The 20,501-nt window shown below is 35.0% G+C and overlaps 4 protein-coding genes across 4 annotated transcripts; all 4 read right to left on the bottom strand.

The window, feature by feature from the left end:
- Positions 1-217: 217 nt before the first annotated feature.
- Hex70a (hexamerin 70a) lies at positions 218-3,585 on the bottom strand. Its single transcript, XM_070296604.1, has 6 exons — positions 3,351-3,585; positions 2,674-3,010; positions 2,068-2,468; positions 1,675-1,994; positions 1,210-1,559; positions 218-827 (listed from the first exon to the last, which is right to left on the bottom strand). The coding sequence occupies exons 1-6, from the start codon at positions 3,567-3,569 to the stop codon at positions 421-423; spliced, it is 2,034 nt and encodes a 677-aa protein (XP_070152705.1). The 5' UTR covers positions 3,570-3,585; the 3' UTR covers positions 218-420.
- Positions 3,586-5,931: 2,346 nt separating this feature from the next.
- Positions 5,932-9,366, bottom strand: Hex70b (hexamerin 70b). The gene is made up of 6 exons (XM_070296603.1): positions 9,121-9,366; positions 8,401-8,740; positions 7,686-8,107; positions 7,136-7,455; positions 6,704-7,047; positions 5,932-6,528 (listed from the first exon to the last, which is right to left on the bottom strand). The coding sequence occupies exons 1-6, from the start codon at positions 9,331-9,333 to the stop codon at positions 6,119-6,121; spliced, it is 2,049 nt and encodes a 682-aa protein (XP_070152704.1). The 5' UTR covers positions 9,334-9,366; the 3' UTR covers positions 5,932-6,118.
- A 2,160-nt stretch (positions 9,367-11,526) lies between these two features.
- Positions 11,527-14,135, bottom strand: Hex70c (hexamerin 70c). Its single transcript, XM_070296605.1, has 6 exons — positions 13,917-14,135; positions 13,414-13,744; positions 12,912-13,330; positions 12,513-12,829; positions 12,060-12,421; positions 11,527-11,973 (listed from the first exon to the last, which is right to left on the bottom strand). The coding sequence occupies exons 1-6, from the start codon at positions 14,133-14,135 to the stop codon at positions 11,564-11,566; spliced, it is 2,058 nt and encodes a 685-aa protein (XP_070152706.1). The 3' UTR covers positions 11,527-11,563.
- A 2,340-nt stretch (positions 14,136-16,475) lies between these two features.
- LOC138933034 (WD repeat-containing protein 43) lies at positions 16,476-20,417 on the bottom strand. Its single transcript, XM_070295454.1, has 6 exons — positions 20,189-20,417; positions 19,306-19,803; positions 18,446-18,902; positions 17,957-18,263; positions 17,579-17,826; positions 16,476-17,501 (listed from the first exon to the last, which is right to left on the bottom strand). The coding sequence occupies exons 1-6, from the start codon at positions 20,387-20,389 to the stop codon at positions 17,329-17,331; spliced, it is 1,884 nt and encodes a 627-aa protein (XP_070151555.1). The 5' UTR covers positions 20,390-20,417; the 3' UTR covers positions 16,476-17,328.
- Between the last annotated feature and the right edge of the window lie 84 nt (positions 20,418-20,501).

The raw sequence follows: 20,501 nt of genomic DNA on the forward strand, positions 1-20,501 counted from the left end.
ACCCGGCTCTATCCTACTTTCCCTTACTTATGTTATGCATCATGCAAGGTTAATAAGAATAGTTCTTCTCAGCTTATGAAACATATATAGCTAATATATTATTATTATATAATTTTTTTATTTTCTAAAATTAATCTTTTTAAAGCTTTAAAAAAAAATCGTTTTACTCAATTTTTACAATAATTTGACAAGAAATTATTCCTATTTTAATTATATCTCGTAAATCTTTATTCTATGTAAAAAATTTTTAATTAAATCACAACAATTCTAAAGCGATGACAATAAAAATGTTCTTCGTGTAAAATCTATAAAAATCTTCATCAACAAAACGTATATATATTATTTTATTCAGATACGTCCTGTCGCGGATGCGTGCTTACATTGAATGATGGAAGGCTTAATAAGTAGCATAAGACTATCTCAATAAGTGATATGCAGCTCCATCTCATCCTTGTGATAGATCATAATATCCTTCAGCATCATGTTCGATCCGTTGTACCGGAAATTGAGGATAGGCTTGTCCAACGGGAAACCGAGCGGCTTTTCGTCGAATTTGTAATCACCGAAGATACGGGACATGTAGGGGATCGGTTCTCCCTCGACCGGACTTACGTACGCGAAGATCTGGAAAGGCATGCCATCCTTCTTGCCCTTAGGCAGGAGGAGACGCTCGGGGAATCCGTAAAGACGTTCCGCATACGAGAGGATGTCGGGACCGTCCAGAGCCTTGAGTATCTTCTTGTAGAAGATTTCGCTTGGTTCCGGATCGGGCATTACGAAGATGCAATCTTGGCTGTTTCGGACGATCTTGTTCGCGCCGGCATTCACTATAATGCAACATAAAAGAAGATTTACCTCCAGATGTGAAAAATGAATATTTATATACACACGAAAAAAAAAAATTTTATTATCTCATCTGAATGTAAAAGCGATCAAATTCTTTAACATCATGATTATATATATATATATATATTAAAAATCTGACTAAGGAAATTTTTTGTACAGGAATTTCCAACAAGACTGTTACTACTCTTAATAAGAATTAATTCGTTTTTCTAGAGAACAAAATATTGTATATAATTTGCAGAGAGATAAAATTAAAAATCTTGCTGTTTAGGCAACGACTGATAAAACTCGTGCCAGTTTTTTTTTCTCTTTTGTGCGATAAAATTATCGTCAAAAAGAGAAAGAAATTAAATTGCTACTAACGATTGACTATCCAGTTGTCCATTTCATAGAAGTAATATGCGTTTTCGGCGATGTCTAGTGGTTTATGATGTGCGTTATATTTCGGCCCGAGGAAAATACGTATCGCGGCTTTCATCGGCCTGTCGGCGTTGATGGAAAAATGGAAGCTAAACGGCTTGTGATTGAGACGATACTGACGAATTTTGACCAATTTCTCGGCCTCCTCCGCGTTATTGATTATCAAACCGTTATTGATCGAGGAGTCGAATTGATCGAAAAAAGTAATCAGCTTATCCACGACAAAGGATTCAATCTTTAGCTCGGGATAGATAATCTCGTCCTTGTTGTATGGTTTCTGATGCATTTTGTATCTGAAAAAAATTATATTCGAATATATTGTCAAAAGGAAGAGGTCGTATTAACGTCGCAAAATAAAACGCAGGACCAGAGGATTCCATATTTCTTCAAGTCCACCCCAAGTATTACCTGTTATAATAGAACTTAAATATTCTCTTATAGAGACGATAGAACGCGGGATCTCTCATAGATGTGCTGTAAAATTCGAAGGCGCTAGGTATAATCTGATACGGAGTTGATGGCTCCAGATTGTATCCAAGAACCTTCCTCGCGAACAAATCGATGCTGCCGTAAAAGTCGCGGTTGCAGGAGTCCATGTTGCCCTCGATGATGTTGCCGAGGATGTTGAGGCCTTCGGGTGTATAGATGTTGATCAGTTTACCAGTCGCGTCCAAGACAAATCCGGAATCGATGACAGCCGAGACTCGAGATTCCATATCCTCCAAGTTCTGGAAACATATTTTTTACTAAAAAAACATTCCCGATCGCTCTCTCGTTGCAGCCGACAAAATTAAATCGCACCTTTATGTACGCGTACTTGTAGTAGGGGAATTTGCTCCAATAAGGCCTCTGCGGCAACGGCAGCCCGTTGTGATAATTCATCGTAGGATAGTATCCGGTGTAGAATTCGTTGTGCCAATCGAAATCCTCGATCTTACCCATGTCGTTGGACAGACGTTCCAAATAGTAACGGGTCAAGAGCAGCTTGTGACCGTAAAGGTATTCCGTGCCGCGCCATTTCTGCAGTCCGAATTCCTCACTCTTGAGCCAGAACGGATTGTCGCTCCGGAAGTACAAGTAATAGGCGTTCAAGCCGACATCCTCGGTGAAGTAATTGAGCTTGTGCTCTAAATCGTACTCGTGCGATATGTACCATGCGGAATAATTCGCTGGGATGATGTAGCTACCGAGTTTCTTCGAATCTACAGATGTAAGGAAAATTCTTTACGAGTTTCTGAAGAGAGGACTTTAACGAAACATTTTTTCAATGTTTAAAATCATACGCGGACTTCGATAAAGTTCGTGCGAGTAATGAGACCTATACGAGCATACGAAGAGAAAGTTTTCATGCGAAATTTTCGCATGGACTGCCTTCAATCTGCAAATGAATCTCTAACATCAGCTCACCGGGTTTACCGAAGAGTTTCGCGTGTTGCGCTTTCTTCAATACTTCGGAGTTGAAGAATCCGTACGGATATATCTCGTAAATAGGCGGCAGCTGAATGAATTTGGTGTCCTCGCGGCGTATAACGGCGATAAAAAGGGCGTATATGTATTGCATCTCATTCATGTAAACGCGCGCCCATAGCGCCGTTTTGTAGAAGGTATCAAAGTCCTTGGCATAATAGAATAAACGGAACAACGTCTCCGTTTCTTTCAGATGCTTCGGATAGTATATGGAGTTGATCTCACCGCGCGCAAGTACGCCATATTCGTACAGATGGAGGAAGTTCTTTACTGCGGTCTGCAAAAAGAATCACTATATGAAAAAAGGACTATAGATAAGAGTTAATCTTATAAAATGTGTGCTAAAGGATAATTTACATACGCGGTATCAGATTTTTCTCAAATCGTTCTATTAGAAAATTTTATTGTGCAGAAACTTGAATTCTTTTTCCTCGAATCACTCGCGTATTACGAATAAGAAGAAACGAAACACGATTAATTCCACACTACTCGACCGGTCTCGAAATAAATATTCGGAATTAACCGACAGGATAATGAAAAAGCAATGCGGTTAATAAATAAAAAAAGGAGAAGGGTAATCTTTGATCCGTCATTTACGTGACTAATACGATATTTACCGTGTTAGTGTAAGAGTCGATGTTGGCCTCGATATTGTACGAGCGGCCTTCCTCGTACAGGGTAGGATTTACGAGGGAGGGTTGCGCGACGTGATATAGAAGATTGTAGATCTTCTTCTGCTTAAGGAGAAATTCCTCGTCGGCGACCTTGACGGTATTGTAATCGGCTGCTACCAAACCGATTGCCGCGATGACGGCCACTGCCGTCAGGAGTTGCATCTTTCGCAAAACTTTCCCGGACGCGCCGAGCCGAGAATTCTGTGCGAAACGAGATTCCGCGCTTTTATACATGTAAATCGAGCGCGCAATCAAGTCGATAGGTCATAGGGGCGAATCATGGACAAACCGTGCTCGATATCGAATCGGTAAAGTTCTTTGTTTTTGTTTTGTTTCTCCGACAGCGCGCGGAACGTGTGTTACACGAATGAATGATTAATCGTTGCATTTTCAATGCGAGTTCGTGTAAAATTTTGCTAGCCAAATAAACATGCTTATTAATGAAAAAAAACAAGTGCTTGTTGCTATCGTATCGTTAATGGATTCTTTCTCGTGCAGGAGGTCATCACACGAGATATATACAATTTTTTAGTACACCTAGTCGCGCATTGAAAATATATTTGTGCAAGCTTTACGCATTCGAGCTAACAACAACAAATATAAGCTAAATTATTTAAATCGCCTCTCAAGAAATGATATGAGAGCTCATTAAAATCGCATAAGTGTAAGTACCCGCGCTTATCGCATATGACTTTTGACTCGAATCCAAATTATAAATTAATATCACATATAGCGCGTGACGATTTAAATGAGTTTCAGCATTTATGATGATATTTATATATTATAATCATACGATATGATTTTGTAGATTTAATAAATTCCCCAAACTTGACATTTGTAAAAGTATAATTTCTATTATTATAATATTTTTGAATATACATGTATTTTATTAATTGAAAATCGCTGATCTTTAATTTATTGATTCTTAAAATTTTTTATCTTTTACTAGTCACATTTAATTCTTAAATATTCATCTTTTTAATATTGTGTGTAACTGAATTATAAAAAAATCATCTTACAGCTACCAATATATTCATATCGTAATGTTAGCTGATTCGTCAACTATGCACTTGCAAACATATTTATTAATAAAGATTAAGGAACAAATATTATTCTTTATTATTTAATTATTATTTTATTTGTCTTATTTATTTTTATTTTGCTTTATTTATGCGAGCAAGTACATATAATTAAGAAATACATTTCATAGAATAAGAAATTCTTATACCTGTTTCAATCATTTGCACGTACGTATGGATAAATAAAGAACAAGCGATTCATATGTATGATAACTTTGTTTCGTAACTTTTGTTATAAATAGTAAAGTAATAGTAAAAGTAAGTAACAATTAAAAGCAGAGGTTAATTTGCATATATAAGAATCCGATGCCACGATTGCTGATACATTGTGACGGTAAAAATTCCGTATAATAGATCAATAGACTAAAAATTGTCCTAAGATGATAAACAAAAGATACATTATCGCGATTTATTTGAGTCTATTGTCTGAAACGGCCGTATTCGAGAATGAAATAATTAATCATTTTCTCGAAAGCTCCTCACCCCATGACCTGTGATAAGTGCTCTAAAGAGAACCGGCTGTTATTATTATGACTTGAGCATAATCGGCTGCGTCTTCGACGAGGTTAATGAAGGTTATTATGCAAAAATTAATTGATTCAGCAGAACACGTTACGTATAGAACTAGGTGTGAAAATCTGTATTTCAAACTTGATTCATTTAAAGTAATTATTCTACAAGTTAATATATTTTTACATAAGACACAGTCCGTACAATTCAGAATAAATTAGAATATTTGTTGATAATAAATCTAATAATTTTTATAATATTAATAATAGTGACAACTATACTTAAATAATATCAAAATAATTTAAGGGATTAATTGTTGTCATTATATATCTATATCATATTGGAAAATATTATAGAGCATTATATTTATCTATTCAAGTGTTTGCTCATTGATTTCAAGGTTTTATCAATATAGTGAAGTTAAATAAATATTTAACGATTATGTAAAATGGCCACATACGCAAAATACGAAGTATTTATTATTTCTTATCGTAACATTACGACATCCTTATTAAAAGAACACCGGTGAATCATTTATAATGGCTATAAATCGCATATTTATCAACGTATTGCATATTTATCGCGTATTTATATTCGTGAAATATTTGCAGAAATCAAATCGCATCGATTTGTTCAAACCGCAATGTCAATAATTTTCAATCGTCGAAGAAATACGATAGCGATTTCGTTTATGCGCTAAAGAAATTTATCTCTTATTTGACTGTTTATTTTAATTATCAAGCGATAAAAATATATCGATAAACATATGCTTTTAATTTTGCAGTTTTTAATGAAATTTACTTCGCGACGAAAAAAATCTTTGTAAACAAAAGATTGAAAGATATCAAGGAGGATCGACTGGAACCAAAATATTTGAGACAAGTACAGAAAGACAGAAGAGCAGATATAAATGTGATAGGATGTTTTGTAAAATTTATTCCTTCTGAGAGATGCAATTTACGCGTTACATATGTATACTGGAGGACATAATATTCATATCTTTTATCTGTATATCTCTTTTCTATCCAACGCAATCGCGCGTGCTAAATAACTACAAGTTATAAGCGCGAAGAGAATATGATCTGACATCATCGCGTAGCGGATTAAAAATGGTCTTTGTTGTTACACGGTGAGATTCAATTCCTCCGCCTGCTTATGAAAAATTAGAACGTCCTTGAAGTAGAAGTTGGGTACAGTAGTGAAGTTGAAGGAAGGCACTCTATCAAGTGGGTATCCTAACGGACGAGCGTCCATCACGCTGGGGCCCAGGACGGGATTATCTACGTGCGTGGCTGTCGTCTCGTCGAAATACGACACAGCCACGAAGAGCTTGAACGGCATGCCCTCCTTCTTGCCTTTGGGAAGCATCAGACGATCAGGCAAACCGTAAAGCTGTCCTGGATAGGTGAAGGTCTCGCCACCCTCGAGAGCCTTCACCACCTTCTTGTATAAGACGTCGCTTGGCACCTCGTCCGGAACGACGTAAATGGACTCGTGGCTACTGCGTTCAATCTTGTTGGTACCGGATTTCACTGTAACGATTAACGTTATTAATAACGATCGAGAAGCTGTAGGGAGGAACTTTATATATCTTTTCTCGAACAAAAATTCAATTTTAAACGATCTCGAAGAAAAAATTTCTGAGCAAAAATATATTCGATCCCTTATAAAAAGGAGATGGAGGCTGATAGATAATCTGATACTTACAATCAACAACCCACTGATCCATCTCCATAAAGTTCTCGCTCATGTCTATTTCATGGCCGTAAACGTCATTTTTCGGTCCAAGGAAGACGCGGAAGATCGCCTTAACGGGCATGCCGCTATTGACGGTAATGTGATAGGTAAAAGGCTTGTGATTGAGACGGTATTGACGTGCTTTGATCAGCATCGATTGCGCCTCTTTGTGACTGCGCACGGACACGGCGTTGCTGATCAACGATTCGAAATGATCGAAGAATGTCGTTAGCTTGTCGACGGTGACGGATTCGATTGTCACGCCCGGGAAAACGAGTTCCTCGTGCGTGTATTTCGGCAAGTGTTGTTTATATCTATGAGAACATAATCGTATTGAATAATTGATTTCAAGATCTCTCATTAGAATCGTATCAGATCGGACTTGGGTTAGCAAAGTTATACCTCTTCCAATAAGTGACGATATTCTTGCATATTCCGTAGAACAAGGGATCTCTCAAACGGGTGCTTAACATGTCGAGAGCGGTAGGGACAACGTGGTGCTTGGTCATGTGCACCGGGTTCATGCCGAGGACCTTCCTGTACAATGGATCTATGCGTCCGTAATACGTGGGATTGACGGAATCGGCATTACCATGGATAACGTTGCTGAGATGATTCAGACCGTCCACAGTATCGTAAATGTTGATATGTTTGCCGTTCGCGTCGACGAGATAGCCGCTGTCGATGGCATCGGAGATGCGAACATGGAAGTCCTGCAGGGCCTGTATTAGAGATAATTGTAGAAAAGTTATAGCTAATGATTTAATTAATTCATGATTCTATTACCACTCGTAACAACATCGTCGTTAATAAACCCGCTATTTTCCAGATAACTTCCTAGACAACAGAAACATCCAAAGGATATTTTCTATCTCCGCAATATCCTTTCGACATTTTTTAGACGTTTTAGTTTTGATTCTTATAATAATCGTCGAGAGAACGCATTACCGACCTGGACATCTCTGTGCGCGTGAAGAGGGACCTCGAAACCGACTGGACGTTGTGGAAGAGACACACCGTTGGGATGTTGCATCGTCGGATAGTAACCAGGAACGATAGGTTTGTTCACGTCAACGTACTCAATCTCGCCGAGATCGTTTGAGAGTCTCTCCAGATAGTAGCGATCGAGCAAATGCTTATGTTTGTACATATACAATTCGCCGCGAACGTTCTGGGGCATGTTGTACTTAACGCTGTTCATCCAGTACGGGAAATCATGGGAGCTTGCGACATAGAAGGCATTCAAACCGACATCCTCGAGAAAATAGCTTAATTTTCGCTGTTCCGGAACATAGTCATTTATTACATATGAGCCGCTGTAGTTGGCAGGAATGTAATAATGATCCACACCCCCAATTGTTTTCCTCACGCCAACTGTAGAACGAAGTAAAAAAGAATTTAATTAATATTTGTTTTAATAGTAGAAAAAGAAAATATATAAAATATCTATTTATAAAATAAATAAAAACAGCTTTTGTTTTAATCTCGTATTCTTCTAATCTGAAGAAATAGCGTTCTATTATTAGCATACTGATAATTAATACATTGAAAAGGAACGTAAGACTTTTACAAAACGATATACGATTATTCTTCTGGAGAACTTCAATTCGCGTTTGTTTTTAATTAAATTCAATAAAATAAATATTTGATTTAATTAATGTATTAACCAGATTGCGTGTCACCCATTGCGATACGATTGGCCTTATGTATGACCTCCTCGTTGAAGAAGTACTGCGGGAGCACCTCGTAAACCGGGGGTAGACGGATGTTTTTGGTGTCCGGGCGATGCAAGACGACAACGCTCAACACGTACATATACATGTATTCGTTCACGTGGAAGCGCATCCATACGGCAGTATTATAGAAAGTGTCAAAGTCCTTGGCACTATGGAGGACGTGGAACAAGTTGATGGCTTCCTCGTAATGTTGAGGGACCCTCACGGAGAACACTTCTCCTCGCGGGAGCATTCCGTGCTTCAATCGTTGCAGCAACTCGGTCACCGCCGCCTAGAACAATCAAACCACGATAAGAATTACAGCATCGCTCAATAAATCGGGATCGGAATGAACTATTACGGGATTTCTCTACAGCTTCTTATTCAATATAAAGTAGATAAGAAAGTCTCTTTATTCGTTAATTTTAGAGGCATATTTTATCATCGAAACCAATAACAAACATAAATTTCGAAGATCTCTCTTTCTTGGGTTATAAGTTTTGTTATAAGAAGTTATATTGTCTTAACAATTATTAATATACATTTATATACAAAATATAGTTTCATAATGTATATATGCATATATAATTTTATTATACATATACGCAAAAAATAATTATCTTTTTTTTAATATATATATATATATAGCTCTCTGATTGTGCGCTTCAATACCTGATGCGTGAAGGAAGCGACATTGTCTTCGAGATTGAAGGATCGCGCCTTTTGGTAGAGCTCCGGATGATAGACGGTCGGCTGATCGACATGCCAGAATAGCTCGTAGATGCTCTTCTGCTTAACCAGGTATGGTTTGTCGGCGGTATGGGTGGGCACTTGCGTGGCATGAGCCAGGCACGCAGCCGTCAGGAACAACGCAATCGCTTTCATCCTCGTGCTTGCTTCGCGAAGGATCGGCTCGCAGTATCTCCCGCGAAGTGCATTATATACTGTTCTGTGCCAAGATAAAAAAAGTTTGGGGTACAAGATTGTGACATGCCGAATGTAATAACCAGCGACAACGATAAATGACCACGATAAGCGACCAATCTTTCCGTTGTTTGTGTAATAATTATCTTTATATTGATAATTGATAACTATGTCTACCCTTTGACACTTAGAAATCCGGGATTCGTATCTTTCATATTATTACGTTTGTTTTGCGTTATTTATTTTATTAAAAATAAAATAATTCGCGTTTCTCTCGAAATATATTTTTGAAGTATACTTTGATTCTTTCCGGGTATTTTTAACAGATATGGATTAAAGACTTTTGTCATCAAATAAAACAGAATTGAGATCAATTATATAGCGAAATTTTGCGATATAATCTTTTGATAACAAATTAAAATATATTACGCGCCCTATGATCTGCAAATTAATAACTTTCTTTAGTTAGAAAGGTTATATATAGTTATTTATAAGAATACTCTTCTCGCAAGCTTTAATATATATTGTTATATGCAAAAGATACAAAAAATTTATATACATAAAAAATTGCAAGATGATAACAGAAATTGCAATATAAAGCTAATTTGAACAGCAAACAATTAATTTTGCGTCAATAATATTTCTTCAAGCAATTAAGAGATTTACATAGAAAAGATTTATACTGAAAACTTCTCAATAAAAAATAAATGATAAATATCTTTGAGAATATATATTCATATTAATAATCAATAAATAATAATCATTTTATTTATAATAAAGTTATTTATAGTAAAGTGTATTATGTAAAAACTTCTTGCGTATACGATATAATACGATAACAAATGCGATAATGCATATATGTGATTAAATACGATTTTGATAAACTGTCACCTATGGATTATATGATATATTATTTCTGTGAGTAAAGTTATTTTTGAACAAATTTATCTTATTTGTCTTTAATATAAATGTTTGTTTATATAAATAATTTTTTTCCAATCGATTTTAAAAATTTCGTAGTATAATTTTTACAAGCAAAAATATGTCTTTATTTTCTTCGCTAAATTTTAAATAAACTTAAACAGAATTTATAAACTTCTTATTAATTATATTAAAATATTTATAATTAAATGTTAAAAATTTATTGTGAGTGATAGCATCGAGATAATATCGATAAAACTTCTATTGTGGAAGAATAGCTCGACTAATTAATTTTTTAATGGAAGAAAGGTTGAAGAATCTTTGTAGAGAAGAAACAAGAAAAAGAATATGTGTGTTTACATAAGATAATATTGTAGTATTACTATTAATATCATCTTATTAATAGCTAAAGCTTAAATCAAATATATATGGATAGGGATTGCGTTGAGGGTATATCATTATTAACATTCGTAATGTAATGTAATTTATTTCTATGACATATTCTTTTCAGTTTTTGTAAAAATATAAAAATCTATTTCAATCTTATTATAAAGACGCTTGTGATTCTAAGAACAAGTTTTTTTTTTTTTAACTTTATGTAACATAAAGAAAAATTATTTGACATAAACATGAAATAGTAATCAAGTGACTGAATATAATTGATAACATTAAGTCTATTCGCAAAAATAATGCCAATCAGTACGGTGCTGTTTAATAGTTACAATATACTTTCAGAGGCATTTTTTTTCTAATATTATTGTTATTTTTTTTAAATCTTTTAATTTTTAAGCTACAAAATGCCACACATACAAATTGTTTTCAAAATTTTGAAAAAGTTAATAAATTTTTTTCAACGATATATCAAATATTATATATTATATATATAATTTATAATTAAAATTGATGATAAAATTAATAATTAAATTTTAATACGCAGACAATAAAGAAGATTGAAACGAAACATAAAAAATTCAGGTAGAGAAGTATTTAATTTTGGTGTCGCAGAACGCCAAAAGCTTTGCGAGTTAAAAGAGAAGATATTTATGAAACGCGCTTATTATTTGGGATTCAAAGTACAAGGAGAGAAGAGACGGATTTGCATAAGCGTGAATATTTTTTTCTCACGAAATATATAGTTTCTCAGTGTTTTTTATTGAAAGAAATATTTTGATTTATCACATTCGAGTGATACATATGCAGTTCCAAACGGTAACTGTAATAATGACACTAAAATCTTCTTCGGAGAGTTTATGTAATTTAATTCGATAACTTAAAAGCTCATCGTTTTCTCGTATTCCATCGTATGGTAGATGTACACATCCTTCATCAACATGTTCGGCGTGAAGAACTTCCACGGGTACATCGGTCTGTCGAGCGGGAAGCCGAGCGATTTTCCATCCAGCATCAGTTTACCGAAGATCGGCAGTTCTATGTTTATGAGCTTGGTGTCATCGAGCATGCTTAGGTAGAAGAACATCTTGAATCGCATGCCCTCAGGTTTGCCTTTGGGCAGAGTTAGACGCTCGGGCAGATTGAAAAGTTTCTCGTAGTAGACGAATGGTTCGCCGCCACCCACAGCCTTCTCCAACTTCTTATAGAACATGTCACTGGACATCGTGTCGGACATGGTGTAGATTGAGTCTGAGCTGCGGCGTTCGATTGTGTTCATGCCTTGTCTCACTAAAAGAACGAACATTAATGGCGATTCCGAAAAAAAAAATAAAAAAAGAAGAAGAAGAAACCAATTAAATTGCAACAAGACTTACGCGTTACGACAAAGTTATCCATTTCGAAGAAATATTTGTAGTACTCGCGGAGATATGATAGATCCCTCTCCTTGTGAACATCGTCGAGAGCGGGCCCGAGGAAGATCTTGAGTATGGCTTTGGTGTCCTTGTCGCTGTTGATATTGAAGCGGTAGGTGAACGGCTTGTAGTTGAGGCAATAACGGCGAGTCTTCACGCGTAACTTCATTCCCTCTTTGAAGCTCTCCACGGAAAGAGCATTGTTGATGAACGTGTCGCAGTTATCGAAGTAGGTCGTCAGTTTATCGATATTGACTGATTCGAACTTGACGCCAGGGAAGATCAACTCGTTCTGGGTATAGTGCGGTATATTTTTCTTGTATCTGCGAAAGGAAGAGAAAGAGACAAGTTAAAATTAAAATTAAAACTTGTTTATGATTTTAGGAAAATGGAGAAGAAACCGCGCGTACGAACCTGAAGAAGTACATCATAATCCTCTTGATTAGACGATAGAAGCCTGGATCTCTCAAGTTGGTGTTGTAACATTGAAGAGCGCTCGGAATTACTTTGTTCTTGTCTTTGTAGTCAACGTTGAAACCGAGGATATCCCGGGCGAGAGCGTCGTACATTCCATAGAAACGTCGGTTGCACGAGTCTACATTGCCTTCGATCAAATTCGCGAGGATGCTCAAGCCTTCGGGAGTATAGATATTGACTTGTTTACCGTCCTTGTCGTACACGTAGCCAAAATCGATGGCGTTCATGATACGCATCTCCAGAGCCTCAATATCCTGTTTACAATAGATTTATGAATAAATAAGTGAAAAAATAAAATAATTATATCGCAAAAATAATGAACAAATGACACGACACCTTCAAATATTTGTATTTATAAAACGGCACGTTTGTGTAACGAGAGCGTTGTGGCATGATCATTCCGTTATTGTACATCAGGGTTGAATAGTAGCCTGGGTAGAAGGGCTTGTTCCAGTCAAAGTCCTCGATATCGCCCAGATCGTTGGAGATGCGTTCCAAATAATAGCGACTCAGTAATTGCTTTTGCTTGAAATAATAGAAATAGCCGCGGAAATATGTCGGGATCTCGAAATCCTTTATATCGAGCCAGAACGGCATCACTTGGCGGACATAGTAGTAATAGGCGTTCAGCCCAACGTCCTCCATAAAATAGTCCAATTTGTACTCGTCATCGAGATAGGGCTTGACCAAGCTCCCAGAGTAGTTGGCATAAATTATGTAGTTGTCCACATTATCCATATTAGCGGACATGATTCCTATTTATATAAAGAAGACATTTACTTGTGTATAATTTTGTTAATTAAATATTTTTGATTTACAGAATCGCGATGTGACTTACCGCGCATCATCTTGATATCGTGGGCCTGCTGGATTACGTCGTTGTCGAAGTACAGATTGGGATAGATCTCGTAGGGGGCCGGCAGTCTCATGTACTTGCAGTCGGGACGATAGAAGACAGCGACGGTGAAGGCGGACGTGAAGACGCCGTCGTTGAGGTAAAGACGCGCCCAAGACGCGGTCTTGTAGAAGGTCTGGAAGTCCTTGGCGCTGTAGAAAAGCTTGAAGAGAATCTTCATCTCCTCGCGGTGTTCCTCGTAATATGGCGAGTAGATGGCATGACGACTAAGCATGCCGTTTTTGTACAGGTATAGAAATTCTTGGACGATAAACTGCGAGAAAAATAGAAAGTGAGATTAATGAACAACGATGTATATAGAAATTCGGAGAACGAAAAACAGGACGTTCTTAAAGAACGTCGTTAAAATTGAAATCCTTCAGCCTTTTGGACATTTATCTTATTCTAGAAAGTAACATCTCCAGTCATCAAATTAGTTTAGGCACCTTGTCATTGTACATGTCGATGTTGCTCTCTATGTTGTAATTGTGGCCAATCTCGTAGAACTCCATATCGGTGAGGGTGTTTTGCTTGATGAAGAACATCAACTCATAGATCTTCTTCTGTTTGTGAAGGAAGTCCATGTCGGCGGTCTTACCGGTGATGTGCAACCCCTCCGACATGCATAGCGCCGCCAGCGCTAACAACAAGAGCTCCTTCAGCATCGCGTTCAGCCTTCGATGTCTCCACGCAAGTCTCGGCTACCTTCGCAAGTCAGCAGAGGAGAATGGATAGCTGACAGCTGGATTGTTGCCGGCTTTTATACCGGTAACAGTGTGATTTCGTTATAATCGGTTGACCTGAAGTCGCGACCTGCTCAGACCTGCCTGCGTTTTGTACGTTTTCTTGCTCTTTATCTGCATTTGTGTGTCGCACCTTCTAATCAGACACAGCTATCAGCTCTTGCTTGTGACAGTGATTAAAGAATTAGACAATTCATTATAAAATCGATGAAGAAATTAAATCATCCCTCGCTCCCGATTTGACAATCGCGATTTAAATTAATAATAAGAAACTATTATAAGATTTTGTCATGATGTTTCGCAATTCAATCAAAATGATTCAATTGATTATTAATCGACGATTAATAATTAATATTATATCATGATGATTAATATCATAGTCATAAAGTGATGATTAATAACATCTCACAAAGAGGTGGCTCTCACTGAAAGGTGAGCATCCATAGATTCATTAATTCAATTTTCTTCTTTATCTCTGAATATTTCATATAAAAAATTTGATCTGTCGCACTTTTTTGATATTTAACGTCTTGATATATGTCGTGTTGAAATTCTGTTGACCAAAGTCTATTCATAATTAAAAATAAAGAATAAGGATTTATCGTATTACAGCAATAATGATTGATTCTCACAGAATTTCGATCGCTCCTAATTGAAAAGGGAAGATTTTTCAATGGAATCTTTCTTCTTATTAAATATTCAACCATCTTAGACATTTATACACACGTCACGATCTAAATTTTATAATTTTGTGATTAAAAAATTGTGCATATAATTATAGAGGACAATTACATCATGTCAAACAAAAATTTGTAGTAGAAATCGTTTCATCTTCGTACATTTGCTTTATGTTAATTGTTATCTCAATATTTTTCATGTCTTTGCTTTGTTTTGCGGGCGACTAATGTGATAACGATTAATTGACATGATACCTTTATTTTCTTGGGTGAAATTCCTACGTAAACATGATTACATTAATAATAAAAGAAACGAAACCGCTCTCTCGGTCTCGCAATTGTAATATGCCTTATCACTCAGATATATAAGGCGTCTTAGGTTCATCTCATCCTTTTCTTACTTACACATTTTTTCGAGAAGCTTTATTTTTTTTTTAACGCAATAACACGCCAAAATATCGATAATTCTTTTAAATCTACAGATTTTATGAATTAAACTTCACAAAAATGTTAATATATATAATATAATATAATAAATAATATAATATAATAAAAGTTTATTCTTTAGGCAATTTAAAGCAAACTTATCAGAATTTTAAATTCAGAATTCATTTCGATAAAATATAATATAAAATTTCACTACTTTAATCTTATATAAAGAATCTTAATTGAAAGATATATTGTTAAGCGTGCGTATATATTATACGATATTATGTAAATATATGTAAAATATACAGGCTGTCCGGTAAAGATTGTGGCAACGCTCGTGAGCAGGTAGAGCACAATAAACTGAACAGAAAAGTCCTGTAATATTTTTTTCTATAACGAATTTACGTGATGACACACAAGCAATTTCGACATAGGTTGAATAAAATGTAAACCAGAGTTTACATTTTATCATTATGTGAATACTTATATTTTTCCTTTACATAGAACGATCCATTCTTGGTTCATACAAACGTGATTACAATATTAAAATAAAAAAAATAAAATACATACAACTCTAATGCATTTCTCCGAGAAAGCCTCGTCTTCAAAACATTTTTTAAATAAAAAATTAATAACTGTCCGATTTTAAATAATTTTTGGACGTCTGACAAAAAAACTGTGAATTGTTTTATGTATTTTAGCGAGTATCAAATTACGAGTATTGTTTTAGCGAGTATCAAATTACGAGTGATTCAACACTATTTAAAAAAAAGTAATAGCAATATTTAAAGTTATTTAATTTATAAAATATAACAAGTTTTCATATTTATTTATTATTCATATTATAAAAAACGCTATTAGAACGGATTCGTTGATCTATGACATATTATCGAAAGTTATTTAAACAAAATAGAGAAAACATTACACATATAGAATACTTCTTTAAAAAACAGATATATTGATACACAAACAATATGGTTTATACAATGAGCCACGTTACAAACCTTAAATTTTATTTATAAAAAATATTTTAATTTAATTTTACATTATTTTTTATATGCAAACATATAATATCTTTATTAATAAATCTATATTTATAATAAAAAATATACGGAAAAGTACTTATTTCTTATTAATTATAAATATGAAAAATATACTCTAATATTTTATTCATTATGGAAAATTGGATATACAATGATGGTCGTTCTAAAATTATTAAAGCATGTTATATATTTGGCTTTTTTTCTAGATGCATTTCATATAACAGCAAAAATAAATATTCCAAAAGAAAGGAATATTACTTTATACAGCAATATCTTACAATCGTTTTCATCGAGGATGACAGGCAAAGCCATTACTGAAAGGAATTATTGTAATATAAAAGGCGGTACTTTGCTTATTTTTTTTTTTATTATTAACGTTTATATATAACGTTGTTGACAACCATCCCAATTTCATCAACGAGTAAAAGTTTTGAACAGAATAATATTACCAAAAGAAATAATTTCATTAATGGCCAACATTACATTGAAACAAAAATTTTATTATTATTCTATTTATTTTATTTAGTATCTTCTTTTTCTCAAAAAAATATAAATGTTATTTTTCAGGCACAAGATTAGTAAAAACTATCTTATTTAATGATTCTTATATTATAATCTAATTTTTAGAAGAAAAAAAAAAAAAAGTTATGATTTAGCTGATATTCTTTAAGCTTGTTTTAAATAAACTATAATTTGTGACAAAAATTTATTTATAATTTTATATGTCCGTATAATACAAAAATATTGAAAAAGAATTAAAGAGAGGACAGACATACACAAAAAACATATTTCAGAGGATATATATAAATTAGGATATACACAATACACATATAAGATCATAAATGGATTTCTGCCTTGAATACTATAGCGAATTAAAAATCGTTTGAAATGGGCTTTATGTTTGCGGCCTTTAATGAATTAATGATTAGATAAGTTATTCTGTTACTAACCAACACTAGATTGAATTCAACTATGTATAGAATCATTGTCATCCATATCATCACTCTCGGACTTAATGCTCTTGATATCCTCTTCATCCTGCTCATTTTGAACATCCTGATCCGACATCTCTTCCCAATTATCGTCGGATTCGCTGCTCAAATCAACATCGTCTTTGTCAGCACCTTCGTCCGACGAATCTGCTTATACATTTTTGATAATATGATAACGGTTTATTTAAATCACAATATTTCTTTTGGATTATCGATAAACTAACCTGGATCTTGATAAACAAGCAAGCTCTCCTCCATTATGTCCTTATTGTGTTCCTCGTTAGCTTGAGATATTTGTCCCGTTATGAGGGAAACTCTGCCTCTTAATCTTTGTACAGCCGTTAAAAGCATTAACTTCGCGTCAATAAAACTTAAAATAGGGCTGAGCGCCTCCGCGATATCTGGTCGCGACATCAAGTGCGCCGCGTGAGTTGTGATCAAAGCTTGCAACCACATCACCGCTATCTTACTCCTAAATATAGATTTAAAAATTATTGTTTTAATTTATAGAAATACTTTAGTGAAATTAGATATTAATTTGAAACAATCTCACAAGAAACAAGGGGGATTTATAAAGAAATAGAGCATAACAATATAATTACACATATGTTTTGCCTTGCAACATAGTGGTTAGTTCCTTGAGCAACGGCGTTATTGCTTGTACTGGTAATTTCGCAATGGTATTACGAATTACAGTTTCGTTCTTTGTGAACAACACCGTTGCCAAAATGGTTTTATCTTTGCTGTTCAATGCTTGCATCAGCAATTGCGTCATATTGGCTCCTTTCGTCGGTATTCTTCCTGGTGTATTCGCGTCTGCATTTAAACTAAGATTTTCCAATCTATCTTTTAAGAGTAATTGAGAACCTGAATTGGTCCTATTTCTTTTCGATGTCGGGACTCCTATTCCTACAACAAAAAACATTTCTTTATCTTTCTGTTCTCTTTATATATTCTTTCTTTTATCCTCGTTCATCATTGATTGACATATTATTGTAATTACAATAAATATTATTGTAATTACATTTACTCCCATAATAAACTATAAAAGAGGAAAAAGAAATAAAAGATGCAATTATATGACAAGATACCTGGTGCAAGATATTTAACATCTTCTTCTATCGAGGTAGGTTTTACTTTAGAAATTGTTTCTTCTTTCCTATCTTTTGATTTTTTTGTATCCAACTTTTCTGATCTGACTAAACATTGCACTTTGTCTGAAAAGTCGGGCGTAACTTTTTCAAACGTCAAGTTCAAGTAACTACCATACATCAACAACATTTTTTCATCCTCAGTTAAATGGCCTGCTAAAATAGGAATCTGTTGAACAGTCTCCTTTTGATTGACATCTGCTGCAATCGCAATGTTTAGAGATGGTTTTAATGGTTTTCTATGGCCATTTGGTTGATACTTGAACAGTTGCGCCTGACCAGAGCGAGTAGTAGCCAATACAACAACTTGTTGCGATTCTTCCACAACAATTGTCGAAACAGATGTAGCCTCATCTTGCATGGCTAATGTTGCCATCGAAGCTTTGTCATTTTTATGCTAAACAAAATCAAAAAGCAATTTAATTTTAAAATTTGCATACTTTACAATACTTAAAAAAATTGAAATCTCTAATTAAATCTGAGATGAATATCCTCGCAATAGAACAAAAGAACACATTTGAGTTTTTTTATTACAAATTTTTTTTTCATTTTCCAAATTAAATTTGTTTTTTTTTTTATATAATCTTGCTAAAGTAAGACCCCTGCTTAAAATTACATAAGGAATAAACTCTTGTTACTTATATACATTCCAGCAATTTATTTTAAAAAACTTTTGACGCATTGCTACTCTTCTATTGGAATTTTCTTCTCAAAATTAAGACAAGGAAATCCATAATATTTTACATGCTAGTTATAAACCTCTGCATACATATTGAGAAATGAAATTGAATATAACATACCTTGTCTAACGACCATACAGAGAAATAACTATCTGCGCGAGCACAGCTGATTAGGTAATTGGTTGAATCGTCTAATTTTACAGTGTGAAGAAAGGTAACATGATTGGCATGTCCGGTAAACGTGCGAATCAATTGCTTCGTCGTCAAGCTCCACCACTTGATTATCCTCTCCGCAGATAGCAGGGACTTTCCATTAGCCGGAATTGCCAGGGCTGTGACTTTTGCCTTGCCTGATTTCCATTTACACTTAATCCCGTTCTCTTGTAGATTCCATTCCACAATGTGACAATCGTCGGCCGCAGTGATCAGTCCGCTGGATGATGACCAGGCCATCGCCGTGACTGTGGATGAATGACCGTTCTCCAATACAACGCTGACGTGAGCAGTCGCTATGTCGTACAACATGACTTTCCCGCTAACCGAACCCATCGCCACCACAGGCTTGTGCTCGATCTCCTCCGAAACTGATTTTCTTTTGCGTCTTTTCCTCGACGATGGCTTGAGAGAGACATTTCATATATTACAAACAGAGAAACTTGAGAAAAGTAAAGATTTTTAAAGAGAAAGAAAATATTTTCTTTTCGTTTCTTTCCTCCTTTCTCTCATATTCATATTGAAATCTAAAAATCTCATTGACAATCAGCGAGAGACTTTGTTAAAAACATCGTGATACATCAGCACGCGTTTTTAACATAACCTTTGTAAGATAGTGGTGTAAAGATAAAATTAAAGAAAAAGAAGAAAAAAGATAACGTGCACAGGTAAAACGTTCATAGGGATAAGGATTGGAAATGATTGTGGACTCGAAAGGGAATAGCGTGCGGCAAACGCGTAAATATAAAAGAAGTAAGCCGCGTTTCAGAGAGCACATGGCGTGTTTTACCGATGCGTTGCCCGCCGATTGCTGGCTCACGAAAATCCATTCTATAACGCTGCACGGCGACGATAAATGCTGATTAGGTATATACTCGTGCTTTAACCGGCCGTTTGCAGTTTCCCAAATCTTCAACTTGCCGTCATTACCGCAATACGCGTAATATTGACCGTTCGGAGAGAAAGCGGAACAACAGGCCGTATTCGCCATCTTGCCTTGATAAGTGTGTTGAAATGTGTGTGTGGAATATGTGTGGTTGTCATCAGTGAGCTCTATACATACTCTACAATACAGTACAATATAAGTATACTATAGTATAGTG

This window comes from Polyergus mexicanus, unplaced genomic scaffold (assembly GCF_030449975.1).
Source record: "Polyergus mexicanus isolate NDT 795.1 unplaced genomic scaffold, iyPolMexi1.0 SCAF_5, whole genome shotgun sequence".
Taxonomy (NCBI): domain Eukaryota; kingdom Metazoa; phylum Arthropoda; class Insecta; order Hymenoptera; family Formicidae; genus Polyergus; species Polyergus mexicanus.